Genomic DNA, 20,450 nt, shown 5'->3' with positions numbered 1-20,450 from the left:
TCTCACAGGCCAAAATGTCTCAAGAAAGAGGGAATGATTAACTATCAAATGTTTTAAATAAAATTTTAGTTTACATAGGCAATTACTTTCAAATTCAGCATAGACTTTACTTTCTTTTTCAGTTCTTCTTTTGAAAATATTCTTTCAGATATTTTTTGGTGGGGTACCCCCAGGACTTTTCACTGATCTCATTCCACCCAGTTCAGGCCCCTTTCCATTTCGTAATAATTTTTCTCCATATCTTCCCAGAAACTTTGGCTTCGCAGGAATAAAGAAAGCTGAGACAAGAAACAAAAGAGTAAAACTGTTTGAATGAAAATGAAATATCTGCTCCCAACCCATCTCTAGGTAAATTTATACAGGATATCTACTCTCCATCCTCATTCTGTTTGCCAAGATTTCTAGGATTCATAATCATGGCACTTTTTACTATTTCTTTATTTACTTATTTACTATTGCCATTGCCACATTTGTACTAGTATGTTGCACAAGTGGATGATACCTCATAATGGGAACATTACTGGATTTAAAGTCATCACAATGTTTTAGTTTCTGTCCTGGCTGTGCTAATAAAATGCTGTGTAGCGTTGGGGAAAATGCCTCTCTGGCTGTTAATAAAATGAGGTCAAGATTAGTAAACAAGTTGTCAACCTGTGACCCTAGTTAAAAAAATGTCTTCTTGTACGTAGCAGAGCAGCTCCCTCGCTGCGATCTATTGAAAGTCAGCCCTCGACACAAGGGTTTGAAAAAAAAAAAAAAAGAAAAAAAAAATGTCTTCTTTACAATTATGGTCAGATATTATGCTCAATCTCTTCTTATTAGCTCTTGTTTGCAGATTCCTTTGGATTTTCTACATCCACAGTGATATGGTCTGAAAATAACAATTATTTGTCTCTCTTTTTCCAATCCAGTTATATCTTATTTATTTTTCTTGTCTCATTGTTTTGGCCAAGACACCAGTTAATAAATACTATCAGTGACTAGAGAAACCATTGCCTTATTCCTAACTTTGATACTATTTCTTCTAAAGGTTCAGCATTAAGTATGATGTTTACTAAAGTTTACTAAAAATTTTTCAAATTATAAGTCCATATTTAAGTTTATCAAAGTTTTTACTATGTCTTCTGAGATGATCATATGTTGTTTTACATTTAATCAATATGATGGACTATGCTGATAAATTTTTGAAACATTCACCCATTCTCACATTCATGGGACAAATGCCATTTATTCATGGTGTGCTTTTATATGTCAACAGCTTTGATTTGCTAAAGTGTCATTTAGGATCTTTGCAACTATCTTCATAACGATGCTGGTGTGTAATTTTCTTTTCCTGAATTTGCATGACACTTTTCAAGTGTTGAAAGAAAAGAACTGTCAACCTAAAATTTTATATTCAGGAATAAGGGTTAAATCAAGACACTCTCAGGTGAAGGAAAACTAAGATAATTTGTTAGCAGTAGGCTTATCATAAAAGAGTGCCTATAGAATATCTTGGAACAGAAAGAAATAATTAAAGAAGAAAACTTGAAGACCAGGTGTGGTGGCTCAGCCTTCAGTAATCCCAGCACTTTGGGAGGCCAAAGTAGGCAAATTACCTGAGATCAGGAGTTCAAGACTAGCCTGGCCAACATGGCGAAACCCAATCTCTACTGAAGATACAAAAAGTAGCTGGGAATGGTGGCATGAGCCTGTAGTCCTAGCTACTCAGGAGGCTGAGGCAGGAGAATCACTTGAACCCAGGTGGCAGAGGTTACAGTGAGCTAAGATCATGCCATCACACTCCAGCCAGGATGACAGAGCAAGACTTTGTCCAAAAAAAAAGAAGGAAACTTGAAACATCAGAAATAAAGAAATAACAATGAAAAGAGTTAAAATATGGCTAAATATAATAGATTGTCCTTTTCCTCTTGAGTGTTCTGAATTACGTTCACAAATTGAAGCAAAACTTACAATATTACCTGATATAGTTCTCAATGAATATAGACAATTTATTTAAGACAAGTATAGAGATAGAATAATAAAGAAAACCTAATATAGGTAAGGATTTTATACCCAGTGGAACTGGTAAAATGTCAACAGCGGTAGATCAAAAGTTATGTATGTAGAATGTAATGTGTACAGCAACCACCAAAAAAACTCTTCAAAAAGATACAGTATAGATAAATCAAAATGGGATTATAAAAAATATTCCCATAACACACAGGATAGCCAGGAAAGTAAAACAGAGGAACAAAACAAACAAACAAACAGAAACCCAGGAGAAACAAAGAGAAAACAACAAAATGGCAAACTTAAGACTGATACGTAAATAATTATATAAGGCAAAGAAATAAATAGCTCCACAATACAACCATACAAGTATAACTGCTGATTTTTGACAGATACAAGAATATTTCAATGTAGGAAAAATAATATTTTCCACCTCGTGATACTGGAACAATTGAGCACTCACAAACAACAACAACAACAACAACATGAATCTCAACCTAAACTTCATACCTTATGTTAAAATTAAGTCAAATTGGATCATACATTTAGACATAAAACATAAAACTATAAAACTTTCAGGAGGAAACCTCTGGGCCTTAGTGGTGGTTAGAAAAAAAAAACTGATAAGTTGAATTTCACCAAAAGTAAAATTTTTGCTCTGCAAAAGACCAAAAGACCTCATTAAGAAGATGAAAAGACAGGCTACAGACTAAGAAAAAATATTTGTAAACCACATATCTGACATATGACCTGGAACATATAAAGAATTGTCAAAACTCAACAGTAAAAAAAAGAAAGAAAGAATCTGATTATAAAATGGACAAAAGACATAAACAGGCATTTCACCAAGGAGGATATGGACATATAGATGGCAAATAAGCACATGAAAAGATGTTCGACATGATTAGGCTTTAGGGAAATGCGAATTAAAACCACAATGAGGTATCACTGCAACACCTATTAAAACAGCTAAAATATCAAATGGAAATATACCAAATGCTGATGAAGATGGGGAGCAACTGAATCTGTCATAGATTGCTGGGGCAAAGTAAAATATTATATTAACTCTAAAATAGTTAAGAATTACTCAATCTCAAGTGGCCTGTTAGTACAGTAGTTAAGGTAGAGTCAGCAACTACAAGGTTGCTGGTTCAAATCATCAGTGGAAAAGCCTCTTGGGAAGAATTACTCAATCTCACGTGTTTATGCCGTGACCCCTCCTACTTCTTTTGCACATCAGCTGGGGAAGAGGTCTGAGGGAAGTGGGTTCATTTGAGCAGCAGCTGACTTCCAGAGAGCGATATGGCTGGCTCCCCAACATGCGTCACCCTCATGTACATCCTTTGGCAGCTCACAGGTGAGTCCAGCCAGAATCTCTTCCACTTGCCTGTCTTCCCCATCCTGAAATGTATTTCCAGGTTTCTTCTTCCACTCTGGGCCTCTGGCTCAACTCAGGAGGCTCTGTGTTCTCTTCTAACATTTGCTTTTTACTAACTTCTGATCTCTGAATCTCAGGTCAGGAAGAGACTAGAGGGAGGGGGGAAAATGGCTGTGGGAATGGACTCCCCTACTGACTGTCCCAGGGATGAAGGAGCTGAAGGAAGGGCTGCTGGGTTTCAGAGACTATTTTTCTAATCCAGATTCTGCCATGAGTTAGATAAGGAATGTTTAAGGTTTCCTGGGCCTTGGAAACTTTATCTGCTAGCCCTCCCTCCTTTTGAGGGCAACTTTAAGAGCAAAATAACTGTACAGTTATGTATTTTATTTACTCATAAATGTATTTATAAAACTGTTTATACATAACAATAATAAGGCCGGGCGCGGTGGCTCAAGCCTGTAATCCCAGCACTTTGGGAGGCCGAGGCGGGTGGATCACGAGGTCGAGAGATCGAGACCATCCTGGTCAACAAGGTGAAACCCCGTCTCTACTAAAAATACAAAAAATTAGCTGGGCATGGCGGCTCGTGCCTGTAATCCCAGCTACTCAGGAGGCTGAGGCAGGAGAATTGCCTGAACCCAGGAGGCGGAGGTTGCGGTGAGCCGAGATCGCGCCATTGCACTCCAGCCTGGGTAACAAGAGCAAAACTCCGTCTCAAAAAAAAAAAACAATAATATAAATGGAAAGAACCACTTGAATTTTCTCTCCTTACTCAAGCAATCTAATCAATCTCTACTTAGAGAGCCAACTCATGTCGTAGACACTTAATGTTTAATCCACGGAGGACCCAGGACTGTTGTGCACCTGTCAGTGGTATTCTAGTCTTTGAAGATTTTTGTACTCTAAGGGCTCTCAAAAAGGATCAAGAGCCCCATAAGTGAGAAATCTCTCTTCTGTCATCAATCTCATGGAGTACCACCATGAGGTCGCCCCCTGGGGACTTCACATAACCGTTTCATTATGTGTCTGTGTACCTGAGTCTGCCTGAAGTGACTTGCCCAAGACCACACAGGCAGCTGGTGTCCCCAGTCCTTTCCCCTGCATTAGCTGGCCTTGTTAAGCGATCAGCATCAGCAGACTCTTACCCGCTTGGTATTCATCAGAAGTTTGTATTTTGGGAAAATACCTTGGGATTGATCAGAAGTACCAGGTGGTTCTGGAATAGGCTCTCACTTAAAAAAAAAAAAAAAAAAAAAAAAAAAAAGCCACTCCCTGAACGAAAATGGTGAGCAGAAGTGGAACTTGAAGGAAGTAAGGTGGAGGGTTGTGGGGAATGACAGAGATTTTGAAAGCACCAGGTGTCCACTTGAAACCAGTGTACAAAAGGGCACAAGTCTGAAGAACTGCCAGGCAGGCCCTCCTCTGTCCTGCTCTGAAGGCTGTGGGCAGCCTGTGTAGTGTACCTCCTGAGGCTGAAAGGAGGCAGAGATTGCCCTGGAACTTTGACTTAGTAGCTGTATTATTGTGGGCAAGTTACTCTTTCCCTCCGAGCCTTGCTCTTCCCAGGTGTGTAACAGAGAATGAAATCTAAGTGGCAGAATGATTCTGACATTTTAAATGACATATCAAATGCAAAACAATTATTAAAATAATCACCATTTATTAAGTGACTACATCCATGGGGTTTTTCATACCATCTCCTGCAAGTCTACAGGACAGATGTCTTTATCCCTGTTTTATAGATGAGGAAACCTAGGCTCAGCAGAGAGATTCTGTTTCTTGGGCAAGATAACACAGCGTTTAAAAGGTAGCCGGAGATTGAGTTTTCAAAGCTAGTGCTTTTTTCATCACAAGCTGCCTGTCCCTGGACCAGGCACCAGAGAGGTGCTCACTACACGTGCATTTGAGCTGTATCTTCCTCGGGGAGTACCAATTGGGATTTCTTCCCTTGCTAGGTACATAAATCTGAGGTAGGAACTGGAAAGGCCCAAGAAGGACAGGTAGCTCTGTTTCCGGGATATGGAGGAATCAACAGGGAGTCACCCTGGCTAAACTCAGAGGGGCCAAGGAGCAGCTCTCATGGCCTCAGTATTCTTGTCTGAGAAATGGGCACAATAATTTGCCAATGATTAGATGATACAGTAGTGTCGAAAAGACTATCAACAAAAAGAAAACAAACAAGTGGGTGAGAGGAATTGGGAGAGTGTTGAAAAGAACCAGAAGAAACAAGGCGGGGCAGGAGATGAGTAAGCAGCAGAGTGGTGGGCAACGCAATGTGAATGTGGTAGGTTAGGGCCACAGTGTTGGAAAAGGTGTGTGGTGAACTGCGAAATTTTCTTTTCTTTTCTTTTCTTTTTTCTTTCTTTTTTTTTTTTTTTGAGATGGAGTCTCACTGGAGTGCAATGGTGCAATCTCGGCTCATTGCAACCTCCACCTCCCGGGTTCAAGCAATTCTGCCTCAGCCTTCCAAGTAGCTGGGATTACAGGTGCCCTCCACTGCACCTGGCTAATTTTTTTTTGTTGTTTGTTTGTTTGTTTTTTGTTTTTGTTTTGGTAGAGACGGTGTTTCACGATGTTGGCCAGGATGGTCTCGAACTCCTGACCTCATGATCCACCCGCCTCAGCCTCCCAAAAGTGCTGGGATTACAGGTGTGAGCCACCGCACCTGGCTGAAGTGGGAAATTTTTAAGCCTCTGTGGCTGCCTTGCATGGCATTGAATTATAATGCTCTTTTGTGAGTACATTCATTAAGGAGGACTTGAGTAAAGTTCAATGGATTTCAAACCACTTTGGGTTTTTTTGTTTGTTTGTTTAATCCATAGTTTATGAAATGAAATTTTACACAGAAACAAATACATAAATGACTCTATATGGTGGAAGCCTCTCTAACAGAGGTAAGTCCCATAGCCTCCTAGCCTGTGCTCACCCCTTAAACCTCCTCCTGAGCTCCCCAGAAATACACTGAGGCACTGCCACAGCCTCCTAGGGTAGCAGGGGGCACAGTCTGCAAAATCGAGCCTTGGCTCCTAATCCTGACCTTCCACTGGCTCGGGAAACATCACCATAACCCTCTGAATATCAGCCTTCTCATCTGTGAAATAGGATCAGACTAAATAATCCCTAAGACTCCTCCCAGCTCTGAGATGCTCCGGTCTGCGGTTTTCATGAGGAGAGTACCGTAACACACTGGAGCATTTGGACAGAGGCACCAAGGGCTCAGAGAAGTGCTCGGGGTCGGGGCTGGAAAGCAGGAAGCAGGCTTTCCACTCGCCCCTCCCCGAAATCTTACTGCTGTATCGCCACCCCTTGGTTCTGACTGCACTGATAGTGTACCTTTCTCATAATCAGGCTCCTTCCCTCCACTCAACTCTTGAGACTCTAGGGGACAGGACAGGAAAGGAGGTAACAACCAAGAGGAAAGGAAGGTGGCAAAGGGCGGGGCCTGTTGTCCCTTCCTGTTAGAGGGCATCTCACAGCTGACTTCCCCGCTGCAAAGACATCTGAGGCTTGGCTGGGGCAGAAAACAAAGGGTCCCCTGCTCCAGCTCCAGCTCCCTCCACCTCCAAAGGCAGGCAGGGGACAGGCGGGGGACAGCCGTCTTAACCTTCTGGCTCACTTTGCTGAGAAGCTATCCAAATGTGTTTGGGGCTGTTTCTCGTTTTTAGCTATCCGTGCAGAAATAAAACCAAAGATGGGAAGCCTCCTCCAGGCCTGACCCTTGTGCTCCCATTCCTGACCTTGTCACCTGCATCCCACCTTGTTGTTTAGGCTGGCCTGTACTTCTCAAAAATGCTTTCAAATCCGTATTCACACTTCATCTTCCCCAAATGCCTAGAAATTAAATGTTGTTATTTATTTCCCATAGAAGTGTTCAGAAACCAAAACTCGAAGTGGTAAATGGTGAAGCAGTAGTGGAAAAAACACAGACCTCAGACGGAGGAACTAACTCCTCTTCCCCATTGCAACACTTCTTCATTGGGGGCTTTTGGAACGTTACACCACTTCTCAAAACTCCAGTGTCAGCCAGGCTTGGTGGCTCAAGCCTGTAATCCCAGCACTTTGGGAGGCCGAGGCGGGTGGATCACGAGGTCGAGAGATCGAGACCATCCTAGTCAACATGGTGAAACCCCGTCTCTACTAAAAATACAAAAAATTAGCTGGGCATGGTGGCGCGTGCCTGTAATCCCAGCTACTTAGGAGGCTGAGGCAGGAGAATTGCCTGAACCCAGGAGGCGGAGGTTGCGGTGAGCCGAGATCGTGCCATTGTACTCCAGCCTGGGTAACAAGAGTGAAACTCCGTCTCAAAAAAACAAAAAAACAAAAACAAAAAACTCCAGTGTCCTCAGTTATAAAGCAGGGCTTAAGCTGTAGCTCATGGGCTATTCTAAAGATCAGGAGAGACGGTGCCCATGGACCTGGCTTAAAAACCATGAGTGACACCAGGTGTCTGTTGCTGTTGTTATGATTATGGAGGCACCAGAATGGACCCAGGGTCCTGACTCCCAGTTAGGCCGGAGCTCTTTCTCCCTCTGCCACATGGAGAAGCCACCTCTACCCCTTTCTGGGCAGGAATTGCTGACCCCATCACTGGGTGATCTTGCCCCTAATCCTGTGGACCAATCATTGGCTAATTCACAGCAAAATGACATACTCGGTTACCACCCAAGGAGGATAGTTCTTTCTGGAGAATTTAAAGTGTAAGTGAGGTGAAATCAGTGGTCAAGTTTCAGGGGATATGTGTGAGGAGAGTTGGAGGAAAGGGCTTTGAACTAGAATTCACGGGTTCGAATAAGATTGAGATGAACAGAGAGGACGACAAAGCATGAACAACGGTGTGAGGTAGAAAGTGAGCTGAGGATCGGGAGACGGAGGAGGCCTGTTTGTGTGGTGGCCACACGTCAGTGGCAGCCCTGGCTACGTATCTTTCCACAGCAGTACATTGTCATCCTGGTCTTATACAATCAACCCATGTCACGTGATGCCCCTGAACTAATTACTGTGCAGGAGGAGGGTTACCACCTGAGCTGGGTATCCCAAACCATTTGGCATCTATGGGAAGAGGAATGGGTAAAATGGCTGTAGAAGAGGCATGTTACAATCTTCGCTGCACTGACTCAGATGAAAGGTTGGCACCTGAGGAGAGTGGAAGAATACCACGGGACCCAATCCTCTTGGGCCTTGTGGGCAGAGGTTGATATCCACTCTGTCTCCAGGGTCTCACTCTGTCATCCAGGGTGGAGTGCAATGGCACAATCATGGCTCACTGCAACCTCCACTTTCTGGGCTTAAGGGATCCTCTCACCTCAGCCTCTCAAATATCTGGGACCACAGGTGAGTGCCACTATGCCTAGTTATTTTTCTGTAGAGACAAGGTCTGGCTATGTTGCCCAGGCCAGTCTCAAACTCCTGGCCTCAAGTGATCCTCCTGCTTCAGCCTCCCAAAGTGCTGGGATGACAGGTGTGAGCCACCAATTCCGACATCTTCTCTTTTCATAACACATGTAGTTACTTATTTAGTGGCTGTCCACCAACTCCGTGAGTGCCAGAATCATGACTGTCTTGCTCTCCAGTTATATCCTTGGCTCCTAAACAATGGGAATGAAATAAATTCTTGTTAAAAGAAGGAATGACTGAATCTGACAAGTGTGACCTGCTTAGATATGGTAAAACTCTATAGGGTCACATACTGCAGGTGTAAAACCATCACAGAAAGAACTTCAATTCAGTCTTGGACAGCTCAAAAAGAAGTCTCTTGTTTCTGGATCCCTTTTCCCAGTCAGTTCGGAAGAAGAAGCAAAATTGGTTTGGAGTCTCCAATCCTGCCCCTATTCTCTGAGCCTATGTTCTGAGAATGGCATGGAGCTACTGTTTTCTTTCATTACCCCCTCGTCTTACCCTGAAGATACATTTAAGATAGAATATACTATATATAGGCTCATATTGGTAATTTGCCCTGTGTCATCCTCCAATTTTATTCTAACAAGAAACAATGAATTTGGTGACATTCTTGTATCTCACCCAAGTCATGTCCCTTGTCATTTACCCTGAGAACACAGCACTGTGGAAGGGTGAGGGGAGTAATTGCACACATGCCAGCAACTAAAGCCACATCCTGGTCGTTTTGCCACTTCGTCACCTTAAATATTTCTCCAAAACGAAATGTGAAAATGAAATCACTTAAAGATTGCCCTAAGTGTAGAAATTGCACCCACTTGGGGACAAGTGATGCCCCATCTTTATTTGACATCAAAATATTCACCACTTTCATCTTCGCTGTTGAAGTAAAAGAACAAATGCATTAACTGATCAAAAATTCAGGATAAAATTAATTTTATCTGTAACATTCCCTGGCACTATTTTGACTTGACACTCCTAAAGATGAACAAAGAGAGCAGTTGAAAAAACATCCTGGCCTTAATATTAAGGAAGCAGAGAGAATAGTTGTTTTTTTTTTTTTTAATCAGATTACTGAATGGGTTGATTTGATAAAAGCTTGAGTAATCCAAAGTATATATGTACTGACTGATACATTATAGAGGGAAAAATGTGTGCTCCTAAATGATACTTAGGAAGTAAATTGGTACTTTTAGAGATACATTTATTATTTTTATTATAATGAGCAAAGGGTCAGTTTGAGGACAAGTAAAATCAAAATGCACATGTCTTTACAGGGCAATAGCTTTGCTCGAATGAACTCAATCACAATGCGAGTGCTGAGGCTTATTGTATTGACTCTAGAGTCACCACGGGGCTACTGCCTCCTGAGAACACAGTTACTTCCTTGACTACCTACCCTGCCTCACCTTTAAGGATTTAATCTTAGTTTTTGCATTTCTATCAGCCTTGAATAAGTTCTTTTCATTTCTGCTATTTAGTTTTCTCATCTATAAAATGTGTCCTTCATGATTTCAACCCTGTGGGTTTTGGTGTGTTCTCTGCCTCCTGTTATGTGGCTTGAGTAAGTCACTTACCCCCGCTGTGCCTCACATTCCCGATCTATAACATGGGGATATAAAGAATGTTTCCTCTAAGGACTGTTTTAAGAATTAAACAAGGCTGAGTGTGGTGGCTCACGCCTGCAATCCCAGCACTCTGGGAGGGCAAGGTGAGCAGATCACTTGAGGTCAGGAGTTCAAGACCAGCCTGGCCAACATGGTGAAACCCCAGCTCTACTAAAAATACAAAAATTAGCCGGGTATGGTGGTGCACACCTGTAGTCTCAGCTACTCAGGAGGCTGAGGCAAGAGAATCACTTGAACCCAGGAGGCGGAGGTTGCAGTGAGCAGAGATCGTGCCACTGCTCTCTAGCCTGGACAACAGCGTGAGACTGTATCTCAAACAAACAAACAAAAAAAAAGAGTTAAACAAGATCATAATTTGTGCTTTAAAACTACTAGTCCCAAACTAAATTATCTCACTGCTCTGTGCTATTCCCCGAGTCTGCTGCTCAAGTGTAATAGGTAAGAATAAGATGACACACTCCCCACAGCTGTTCACTGGTAGTGCTCAGCCGGCCACTTCTGGAAGTTTCTTCAGCAGACATTCTTAACTGTTTTTCACCTACAACCACATAACCAGTGATTTTTTTTTTTTATAAGTCATTCTCTCTGGGAGTGAACTAAGATTGTTGTGAAACATCAATTTCTAATCTCAGTGCTTCCATGTGAGCACTTACTTAACAGGGTAACATGTGAGGAAACTCCGTGTGAGAAAATTCCAAAAGGTTTCCCAGGAGCTGCTTGCGTTGGACCAAGTGGGTTTCTCAGCTCTCCCTAGGACCCAAAGCGGGTGAGTCATTGGTGGCAAGGACAGGGAATTGGGTTTATTTTATGGTTCTCTGTATTTATAGGTTCAGCAGCCTCTGAAGCCATGAAGGAGCTAGTTGGTCCCCTTGGTGGAGCCGTGACATTCCCCCTGGTGTCTAACGTAAAGCAAGTTGACTCTATCGTCTGGACCTTCAACACAACCCCTCTTGTCACCATGCAACCAGAAGCGGGCACTATCATAGTGACCCAAAATCGTAATAAAGAGAGAGTATCCTTCCTAAATGGAAGCTACTCCCTGAAGCTCAGCGAACTGAAGAAGAATGACTCAGGGGTCTACCACGTGGAGATATACAGCTCATCCCTCCAGGATCCCTTCACCCAGGACTATATGCTGCATGTCTACGGTGAGCAGAATCAGTTCCAATGGTGGATGGCTGTCTTGGTGAGGTGGTGAGCTCCTTGACATGAGAATGTTTAAGCAGAGCCTGGATAAACTCAGAGATGCTATAGGAAGCAGCATGGTGCAGCGGATGGCTGATACGTCCAGTGGCCATCACATAGATCAACGTCAAATGCTGGCTTCTTTATTTAGTCACATGACCTTAGCCAAGTTACTTAATTTCTTCGAGTCTTAGTTTCCATATCTGTAGTGGGGAGGAAAGCAATACTTACCTTAGGAAGATTTTTTTGGCCAAAGTATCGATTACACCTCTTCCTCTACAGATTTCAACCAATTGATACAAAGATGCAAGAAAGAGGGGATAAAAATATCAGCATTATTTCTGGTAAATGTAGACAGGAGAAATGCTTCCTCCCAAGTCTGGACCTTGGCACTCATCCAGGGAAGTTAAAATTACAAAACAATTACTCAAACAGCTACAAGAAGAATAGCTGCCTCACTCACTGAGCCACAATATCACTGACATCAGGAGATGGGCCTCCAGACTTGCCTGTAGGAGGCAGGCCTGCACCTGATCCAGGTGGCTTCCGTATAGACATGGTTGAAGCCAACAGAAGATACGCATTCTGCAGAGTAACTGGCTGGGGGTGGGGGGGGGGGGAGGGAAAAGGGCAAACCACATTTGAACAGCAACCTTTAACGTATCAAATAACGTTAACATCTACCATGAGTGGAGAAAGGTAAATGATGACTGTCAGACTCTTACCATCTCCCCAATGAACCAATTACTCATCCTCTGATGCAGGGGAGTGAGTGCAAGGTAGAGAAGGGGGCCAGAAAGGCTACTCCAATACTATTTTCTCCTAGAAAGTAAAGTGAACTCTCCTAGAGAGTAAAGGGAAGCCTGAGGACAGAGACTAGGGAGCCTCTAGAATAGAAAACATTAGTGGACATCTAACATGCGTTTAGCACAGTGCTTCCCCTGTGGCTATGCTTAGTAAAAGGCAGTTACATTCTTGTTGCGTTATTATTTCTATCATTCTTGTTGTTACTGTTACTATATACCTGTGGGAAAGCAGACTTAGATAAGTCTCCTTTCCAGATAAGAATGAGAATTCTGCTCTGAATTACTGCTTTTTCTCCAGTCTGGAGCTTCCAGAGAGATTCAGGTCCAAGGTATCCAAGGATAATTCAGAAAAAGGAGAGCTATAGGCAGAGTTTCCATCCCTGGTTGTCCTTTCTCTTTCACAGAGCACCTGTCAAGGCCTAAAGTCACCATGGGTTTGCAGAGCAATAAGAATGGCACCTGTGTGACCAATCTGACATGCTACATGGAACATGGGGGAGAGGATGTGATTTATACCTGGAAGGCCCTTGGGCAAGCAGCCAGTGAAACCCATAATGGCTCCATCCTCCCCATCTCCTGGAGATGGGGAGAAAGTGATATGACCTTCATCTGCTTTGCCAGGAACCCCATCAGCAGCAACTCCTCAAGCCCCATCCTTGCCAGGAAGCTCTGTGAAGGTAACTGCCTCTCCCCTCTCCACAGGAGCCTCTTCCCAGAACCTACACCTTCTTCAGCTCATGACCCCCATAGCAACAGGCACTGTATGGAAACTGGAGGCCACTGGGTGGTCACTGGGCTGGGAGGAAGGTAGCAGGTGCTCCAAAGGCTGGGTTGTTTTTCTGAGCTGACTTTTCTCCCTTCCCCATACCTCTACCCATTCTCTCTTTAAAGGTGCTGCTGGTGACCCGAATCCTTCCACGATCCTCCTGTGTCTCCTATTGGTGCCCTCCCTGCTCACTCTGTTTGCTCTGGGGCTATTTATTTGGTTTATAAGGAGAGAGAGACAAGAAGGTACAGTGTGTACTGTTTTTTGTCCTTACCCCTATTCACGCTTTTCTCCTTCATTGATTCAAGAAGCACACATAGAGCTGTATGCCAGACTTGGCATGAGGTGTTGAAGATACAGAGATAAGGAACCCACAGTCTCCGCCCTCAGGAAGCACACAGTCAGCCCGCACTCCTTAGTTCTAGAGTAGAGAAATGCTGGAGGCCTTTCCTGATGACACGATTCTCCTAGTTCCCTTTCCAAGGCCCAGTTCTCTCCTTCTCCCAGAGGGACATCCTGATGTGGCTCTTTTGTTGATACCCACATTGCTGATTGCTCCCCTGACCTGGGAGGTGATGGCCTCCAGCTCTGAGGTCCCCACAGATCAGCATCTTCCAGTCAACCCTTCCTATCCCTATCCCTGTCAGAGCCCACCTACTACTCCCACCCTGTCCACAGGATCAACTCGAGACCTCGCTTTACTACCCACCTCAGTTTACACACACAGCTCCTGGAGAAGCCCTTCCCTGTCTCTCTCCATCCGTACCCTGTGCTGTGTTCCTAAACCCTGCTGATTGGTCTTCTGGGTTCCCACCATCCATGTGGGTGATGGGGAGGAAGCTAACATCGGTTAGGTATGACCTGTAGACTTTGAAATCTCCCTTCCCTCCTGGAAGCCCCTCTGAAAATGTGTTTGACTATCTCTGCTTCCCACTTTGACCACCTTGATCCAGAGATCAGGAAGTGAAGTGATCCCATAATAGGGTGGCCAATGCACCCTGTTTTGTTCAGGATTTTCCCAGTTTTAACACTGAAAGTCCTCTGTCCTGAAAACCCTTCCGTTACAAGGAAACTGGAATGGTTGGTCACCCTAAATGGGTCATCCAGGAGAAATGGTGGGTCAGTGGGAGTGGCGAGTGGTTGGAGAGATGGCATTGATTCTCTCCCAACTTGCTTTTAGAGTCCATTGAAGAGAAGAAGAGAACGGACATTCGTCCGGAAACTCCTAACTTATGCCCCCATTCTGGAGAGAACACAGAGTACGACACAATCTCTTACCCTAATGTGAGTCCCTTCTCATCTTTCCTGGGGACTGATCCTCTCTATGAGTCTCTCCTTGTGAGGTTTTTCCATGGGTTTGGGCAACATGGGAATGAAGAGGGGAGTGAGGACATATAGCCTTAAAGCCCAAGGCACTTGTGCCTCCTCCAAGTCTTCATGGACTCTATTCTGTGCAGAAGCAGCTGGTGGTCTCTGGAGCACCTGGTTCTGACTCATAATGCTCATGCTGTGATCTATGAAGTCACCTGCTCCCCCTCCACAGTTCATAGCGGCCACGCAAAAGGCCAGATTCCTTTTGCATAAGGAAGTGTGTAGAAGAGTGTGACTTTGACAGGATGTTTGAATCATGATGTCAGAAGACTTCTCTAAAGATGCCTCTTCCCCTGAAGTGATGCAAGGAGCCATCACGAGAAGGACCAGGGCACTTGTGGTGACTCTGGGTCCCCACTCAAGGCATTGCAAGTGGAGGTCACTGAGTGAAGTGAACGAACACGGTTCATTCAAAGCAGTCTCCAAAAAGAAAATCTTAAGAATAACGTTTTAAGAAACTCAAATAACAAAAGACAATTTGGAGAATGAAATAAGTAGACAACTCCAAACGGCTCCCCAGGGCCAATCCAATCACTGCAGCCCAGGCTGGGCTAGCTCTTTAGAGGTCATAGAGCCCTTTATCACAACAGCCTATGTAGTGAATAAATAAAAATACTTTGGATCTCAAAACCCCAGTTTTACTCAAACCTTTTGTTCCTCTCAATCAGGCTGCATCTTCCTACATTTGCCTACAACATTTACCCACATTTACGCCCTACAAAGAGGAAATGTTACCAAAGTCATTAGTATTCTGAGCACTCTTTCATTTCTCACAAGGGAGGCTGCTTTGTGCTCCATTTAACTGGTTTAAATCAAAATTTATCTCTTTATTGCCGTGTTCTTTCCTCCCCTGCTTAAGATACATCCCCAGAGGGCTTTAGGACTGCCCTGGGTGTTCAGGAATAGACTTAGCCAACCCAGGATGTTTACCGGTGGTTGGGAAGGAGTTTTCGTTCTTGTTATTCTTGTTTTATTTTGTTCCGTTAGTCATCTATACCGATTTTCTCCACGGGCCCTTTGACCGTTGGGAAAGTTTATTTGCAGCATTAGTAATATTACTTCAAATTATCCTTTAGTCCTTTTAGGAGACTCATAGCTAATGAGACTTGTATATGTATCTTACATATTTTTGAGATTCATTTAAACACGTTACAGTTTAAAAATAATGCAATAGCTTCCTGAAAAAAGTTACCAAAAATTATTATAATAGCAGTCGCCAATAAGAGAACTTCCTACTACCCCTCCCTGTTCCAGAACCTTCCTTTCCCTTTCCCCATCTCCTCCCATCCCAGCTTTCCCCTCCCTGGATTCTGAATGTCTCTCTGGCCTTGCCTATGTGACTCAGGAGGAGGGTGATTATTTCTTTTGTTTGTTGTTTGTTTTTTTAATAGAGAACGATCCCAATGGAAGATCCAGCAAATACACTTTATTCCACAGTGGAAATACCAAAAAAGGTAAGACGCTTTAGAGCTGAATTTCATCTTAATGGTTCCATTTCTTTTCCTGCTTCATATTTAGGTCAAAATTTCTTGGGCCCCAGGGATTTCATATTCTCTGGTATTAAAAAGTACCCTAGTAGTTCCCCATTCCCTTTGCTTAGGGTAATATGAGAACATGGGGATGGAAGAGAATTGTGTTTCAGGAGTCGAACTGGGCAATCTGAAGCAAATGGAGTAGGAAAGAGGTTCTAGATAGGAATGATAGAGAAAATCAAAAGGCTTCTGACTGAAGTTATAGATGAGGAAGAAGACCATGGGTTAGGTTATGCATGGAATGAAGAGAGGAATAGCTTGCTCCAGCTTGCTCCTGAGCCGACAGTAAACTGTAGGGGAGAGAGATTTCTGCTTTTCACCTGCAGACCAACTATGTTACGTATGCTCAGTTAAACTACTAATGCAGTAGATTTAACGCTTATTCCTTCCCAAGATATGGTTGGCAGAAGTAATGATACCTTTCTGTCTCCTTTCTCGTCCTCTCCCAAACAGATCCAAAAATATAAGTACCATTAAAGCAATTTTCTTAGTAATAAAAAATGTTCGTTTCATGAATTATTACAAGAAAAGTTCAGTTCATTAAGCATTCAACAAGATAAATATGGGTTAAATGTAAAGAATAGTTTCTCTAAGCTAGGGGTGATTAAGATTAACCAGTGGGAGCCAGCGTGGCAGCCGATTTGGGTTGGGTAACCTTGGAAATAAAGTTTCCTGGATGCCAGGGTCTCCATGGAAGATCCAGAGCCCTGTTCACCTCCCTCACTCTCCTTTCTTATTTTCTGTTTTCAGATAGAAAGTCCCCACTCACTGCTCATGATGCCAGACACACCAAGGCTATTTACCTATGAGAATGTTATCTAGACAGCAGTGCACACCCGTAAGTCTCTGTCCAAAAAAACCAAGTCTCAGCCCAAAGAAAACAATCAAAAGAATTCATTGATTTGACTAGAAACACCAAGGAAGAATGAAGAATACTGACTTTTTTCCAGGATAAACTATCCTTGATGTTCCTTTAGATTTGAGAGTTCATAATTCCATCCACTGCTGAGAAATTTCCTCAAACCTAGAAGGTTTAACTATCTCATTCCCAAAATGGAATTGTGAATTTTGTCAGCAAAACACAAGAAAGTGCTTAGAAGTGGTCCTATAAAAATGTAAATGCCGCATCACACATATTAATGACAGCCTGTCATATTAATGAAGACTCCAGGTCAGTGTCTGGAGTTTCATTCCCTCCCAGGGCTTGGAAATCAGGATTATAACAGCAGTCTTGCTACCAGGAGAGTAAGAAGGCCAAAACAGACCAACATGTACAGCAGAAGCAGAAGCACCTGATAAAAATGGATGTATTTATTGGCTCCAAAAACTATGTGCCTTAAGGGCCGGGCACGGTGGCTCAAGCCTGTAATCCCAGCACTTTGGGAGGCCGAGGCGGGTGGATCACGAGGTCAAGAGATCGAGACCATCCTGGTCAACATGGTGAAACCCCGTCTCTACTAAAAATACAAAAAATTAGCTGGGCATGGTGGCGTGTGCCTGTAATCCCAGCTACTCAGGAGGCTGAGGCAGGAGAATTGCCTGAACCCAGGAGACGGAGGTTGCGGTGAGCCGAGATCGCACCATTGCACTCCAGCCTGGGTAACAAGAATGAAACTCCGTCTCAAAAAAAACAAAAACAAAAACAAAAACAAAAACAAAAACAAAAAACTATATGCCTGGTACTATGCTCAGCTTACACTAATTGATCCGACATGTTCTTTGCTCTCATGAAATTGGCTCCAAATGAATGAACTACTTTCATGAGCAGTTGCCACAGGCCTGACCACAGATTCCCAGAGGGCCAGGTGTGGATCCACAGGACTTGAAGGTCAAAGCACACAAAGATGAAGAATTCAGCGTAGATGATGTTTGGAAGATACTATAATGGAGACACAGAAGCATGCATGGCCCAAGGACAATGACCTCAAGCCAGGCTTCATTCAGGCACTTGCACTGCAAAAGAAAAGCCTACATCTAAAGGCTGTGCCAGAGTCCATCCCATTAAAGAGATGGAGTCTAAAGTCACATTTTAAATCTAATATGGGAGACTTAGAGTCAAGCTGTAGAGACTGGTGGGGCACGCGGGGCAGTGATTACTTGTAAACCGTTAAAGATAGCTAATTCATTCAATAAATATTTATTAAGAACCTATGAGGCTGGGCACAGTGGCTCATGCCTGTAATCTCAGTACTTTGGGAGGTCAAGGCAGTTGGATCACCTGAGGTCAGGAGTTCAAGACCAGCTTGGCCAACATGGTAAAACCCCATCTCTACTAAAAATACAAAAATTTGCTGAGTGTGGTGGTGCGCACCTGTAATCCCAGCTACTTGGGAGGCCAAGGCAGGAGAACCGCTTGAACCCAGGAGGCGGAGGTTACAGTGAGCTGAAATCATGCCACTTGCACTTCAGCCTGGGAGACAAGAGTGAAACTTCATCTAAAGAAAAAAAAAAAAAGAAGAACCTATGCTACATCAGTCTGGCACATAAGATGAACATCCCTGCCAACGTAGAGCTCACCATCCCTTTACTTAAGTGAAAAACATGGGGATGGGGAAAGGGGGATGGCTGCTTTTGATGCGTTCCCCGACACGTATCTTGAAGGGAGAGCTCCCAACAAAGTGTTGAAAAAACTTAAAAACGTGCTTGTTGGGCAAGAATGGGATTGAGATTATCTTCTCTCAAAAAGGCCTTGTGAAGGAACTGAGCCAGATTCCTTCCCTTACTCCAAAACCCTACTGTAGTAGGCCCCCTCGCAAAAAGTCTTCTTAACTGTCTTAACAAAATAGGTATTGTGAAATTCACATACAGAAAGATGCATTATTTTGCTGTTTGCAATAGTGAAATTCTGGAAACTGCCTAAGAACCTGACCACCACAGGTGAAGGTCTGTTCACACACAGACATTAAGAATTACGGGTTAGACTGGGTGCGGTGGCTCACGCCTGTAATCCCAGCACTTTGGGAGGCCGAGGTGGGCAGACTACTTAAGGTCAGGAGTTCCAGAACAGCCTGGCCAACATAGTAAAATCCCATCTCTTCTAAAAATACAAAAAAAATTAGTCGGGCATGGTGGCAGGCCCCTGTAATCCCAGCTACTCAGGAGGCTGAGGCAGGAGAATCTCTTGAACCAGGGAAGGGGAAGCTGCAGTAAGCCAAGATTGTGCCACTGCACTCCAGCTTAGGTGATAGAGCAAGACGCTGTCTCAAAAAAAAATAATAATTGTGAGTTATATTCAGCATCATGAAATAAACCCATGTAACAAACCTGCACATGTAGCTTCCGAATCTAAAATAAAATTTAAAATAACAATTTTTTAGCATGTGCCTGTGATCCCAGCTACTCAGGAGGCTGAGGCAAGAGAATCTCTTAAACTTGAGAGGTGGAGGTTGCAGAGAGGTGGAGGTTGCAGTGAGTCGAGATCGCATCACTGCACTCCAGCCTGGGTGACAGAATGAGACTCTGTCTCAAAAAAAAAAAAAAAAAAAAAAAAAAAAAAATTGTAAAAAAAATCTATGGGTTGACCAAGCATGGTGGCTCATGTCTGTAATCCCAGCACTTTGGGAGGCTGAAGCGAAAGGATCGCTTGAGCTCAGGAGTTCAAGAACGGCCTAGGCAACATGGCAAAGCCCCATCTCTACAAAAAATACAAAAATTAGCCAGGCATGGTGGTGCATGCCTGTAGTCCCAGCTACTCAGGAAACTGAGGTGGAAGGTTTGCTTGAGCCTAGTAGGTTGAGGCTGCAGTCAGCTATAACGGTGCTACTGCACTCCAGCCGGGGCAACAGAGTGAGCTTATCTCAAAACAACAACAACAACAACAACTATGGGTTGTAAAGTTAGGAAATGTTATGACACCACAAATTTTAAAATTAGAATGCAAAATTTAATGTGTTCTACGATTACAGCTGTGTTTAAAAAAAAAAAAATCTACGCATGGAAAAATTTGGAAGAAAAAAACATCAAAATAGTAACCCCAGTTGTTGCGGCAGATGAAAGCTTAGGTGGCTTGGTTTTCTCCTGTTTTTCTTTATTTTCTGAATATTCCTTAATGGGAAAGTAGGTCTTACATAATAGAGTGGAAGAAGTTTTAAGTAGATGTTCGGTGAGGAAAAGGAGGTGCTACCCACTACGTGGGGTTGAGGGGAAAGTCTGAGACCCCCAGGGTGAGGGTGCGGGGGAGGATGGAAAGACCTCCTCAAGTGAGAACGGGTGGGGAGAAAGGAGGAGGCCCTCCACGCGATGACACAGGAAAAGATGACTTTTCCCCAGAGAGGGCTGCTAGAGGCTGGGGGAGCTTCACAGTGTGTGAAGACAGAGGCGTGGAGAGGGGGACACTGGGCCTGAGGATGCATCTGTTCTGCCTTCCCCTCTCTCCTCAGAGCCCATTCAGATAGTAAA

General features: G+C 43.6%; 1 protein-coding gene across 2 annotated transcripts; it reads left to right on the top strand.

Moving 5' to 3' along the window:
* The first annotated feature begins 3,228 nt into the window (after positions 1-3,228).
* On the top strand, positions 3,229-18,533 carry SLAMF7 (SLAM family member 7). 2 transcript variants are annotated; one of them, XM_003937958.4, is made up of 7 exons: positions 3,229-3,349; positions 11,220-11,540; positions 12,788-13,060; positions 13,275-13,394; positions 14,330-14,433; positions 15,912-15,974; positions 16,803-18,533. In XM_003937958.4, exons 1-7 carry the CDS (start codon positions 3,295-3,297, stop codon positions 16,872-16,874), a joined length of 1,008 nt encoding a protein of 335 aa, XP_003938007.3. In that variant the 5' UTR covers positions 3,229-3,294; the 3' UTR covers positions 16,875-18,533. The 2 variants fall into 2 exon arrangements, with proteins under 2 accessions (XP_003938007.3, XP_003938008.3); XM_003937959.4 differs by lacking the exon at positions 14,330-14,433 and having other exon boundaries at positions 16,803-16,949.
* The last annotated feature ends 1,917 nt before the right edge of the window (positions 18,534-20,450 follow it).

This window comes from Saimiri boliviensis, chromosome 19 (genome assembly GCF_048565385.1).
Source record: "Saimiri boliviensis isolate mSaiBol1 chromosome 19, mSaiBol1.pri, whole genome shotgun sequence".
Lineage (NCBI taxonomy): Eukaryota > Metazoa > Chordata > Mammalia > Primates > Cebidae > Saimiri > Saimiri boliviensis.
The sequence above is the reverse complement of the archived record's forward strand: the minus strand, read 5'-3'. Positions and strand labels throughout refer to the sequence as shown.

Bases quoted from the DNA above. Each gene is read 5' to 3' on its own strand.
- SLAMF7 (XM_003937958.4), top strand. From the start codon at position 3,295: ATGGCTGGCTCCCCAACATGCGTCACCCTCATGTACATCCTTTGGCAG. The intron at 13,395-14,329 runs GTACAGTGTGTA...ACTTGCTTTTAG, and splicing joins AAGGAGAGAGAGACAAGAAG to AGTCCATTGAAGAGAAGAAG. The intron at 14,434-15,911 runs GTGAGTCCCTTC...TTTTTTTAATAG, and splicing joins ACACAATCTCTTACCCTAAT to AGAACGATCCCAATGGAAGA.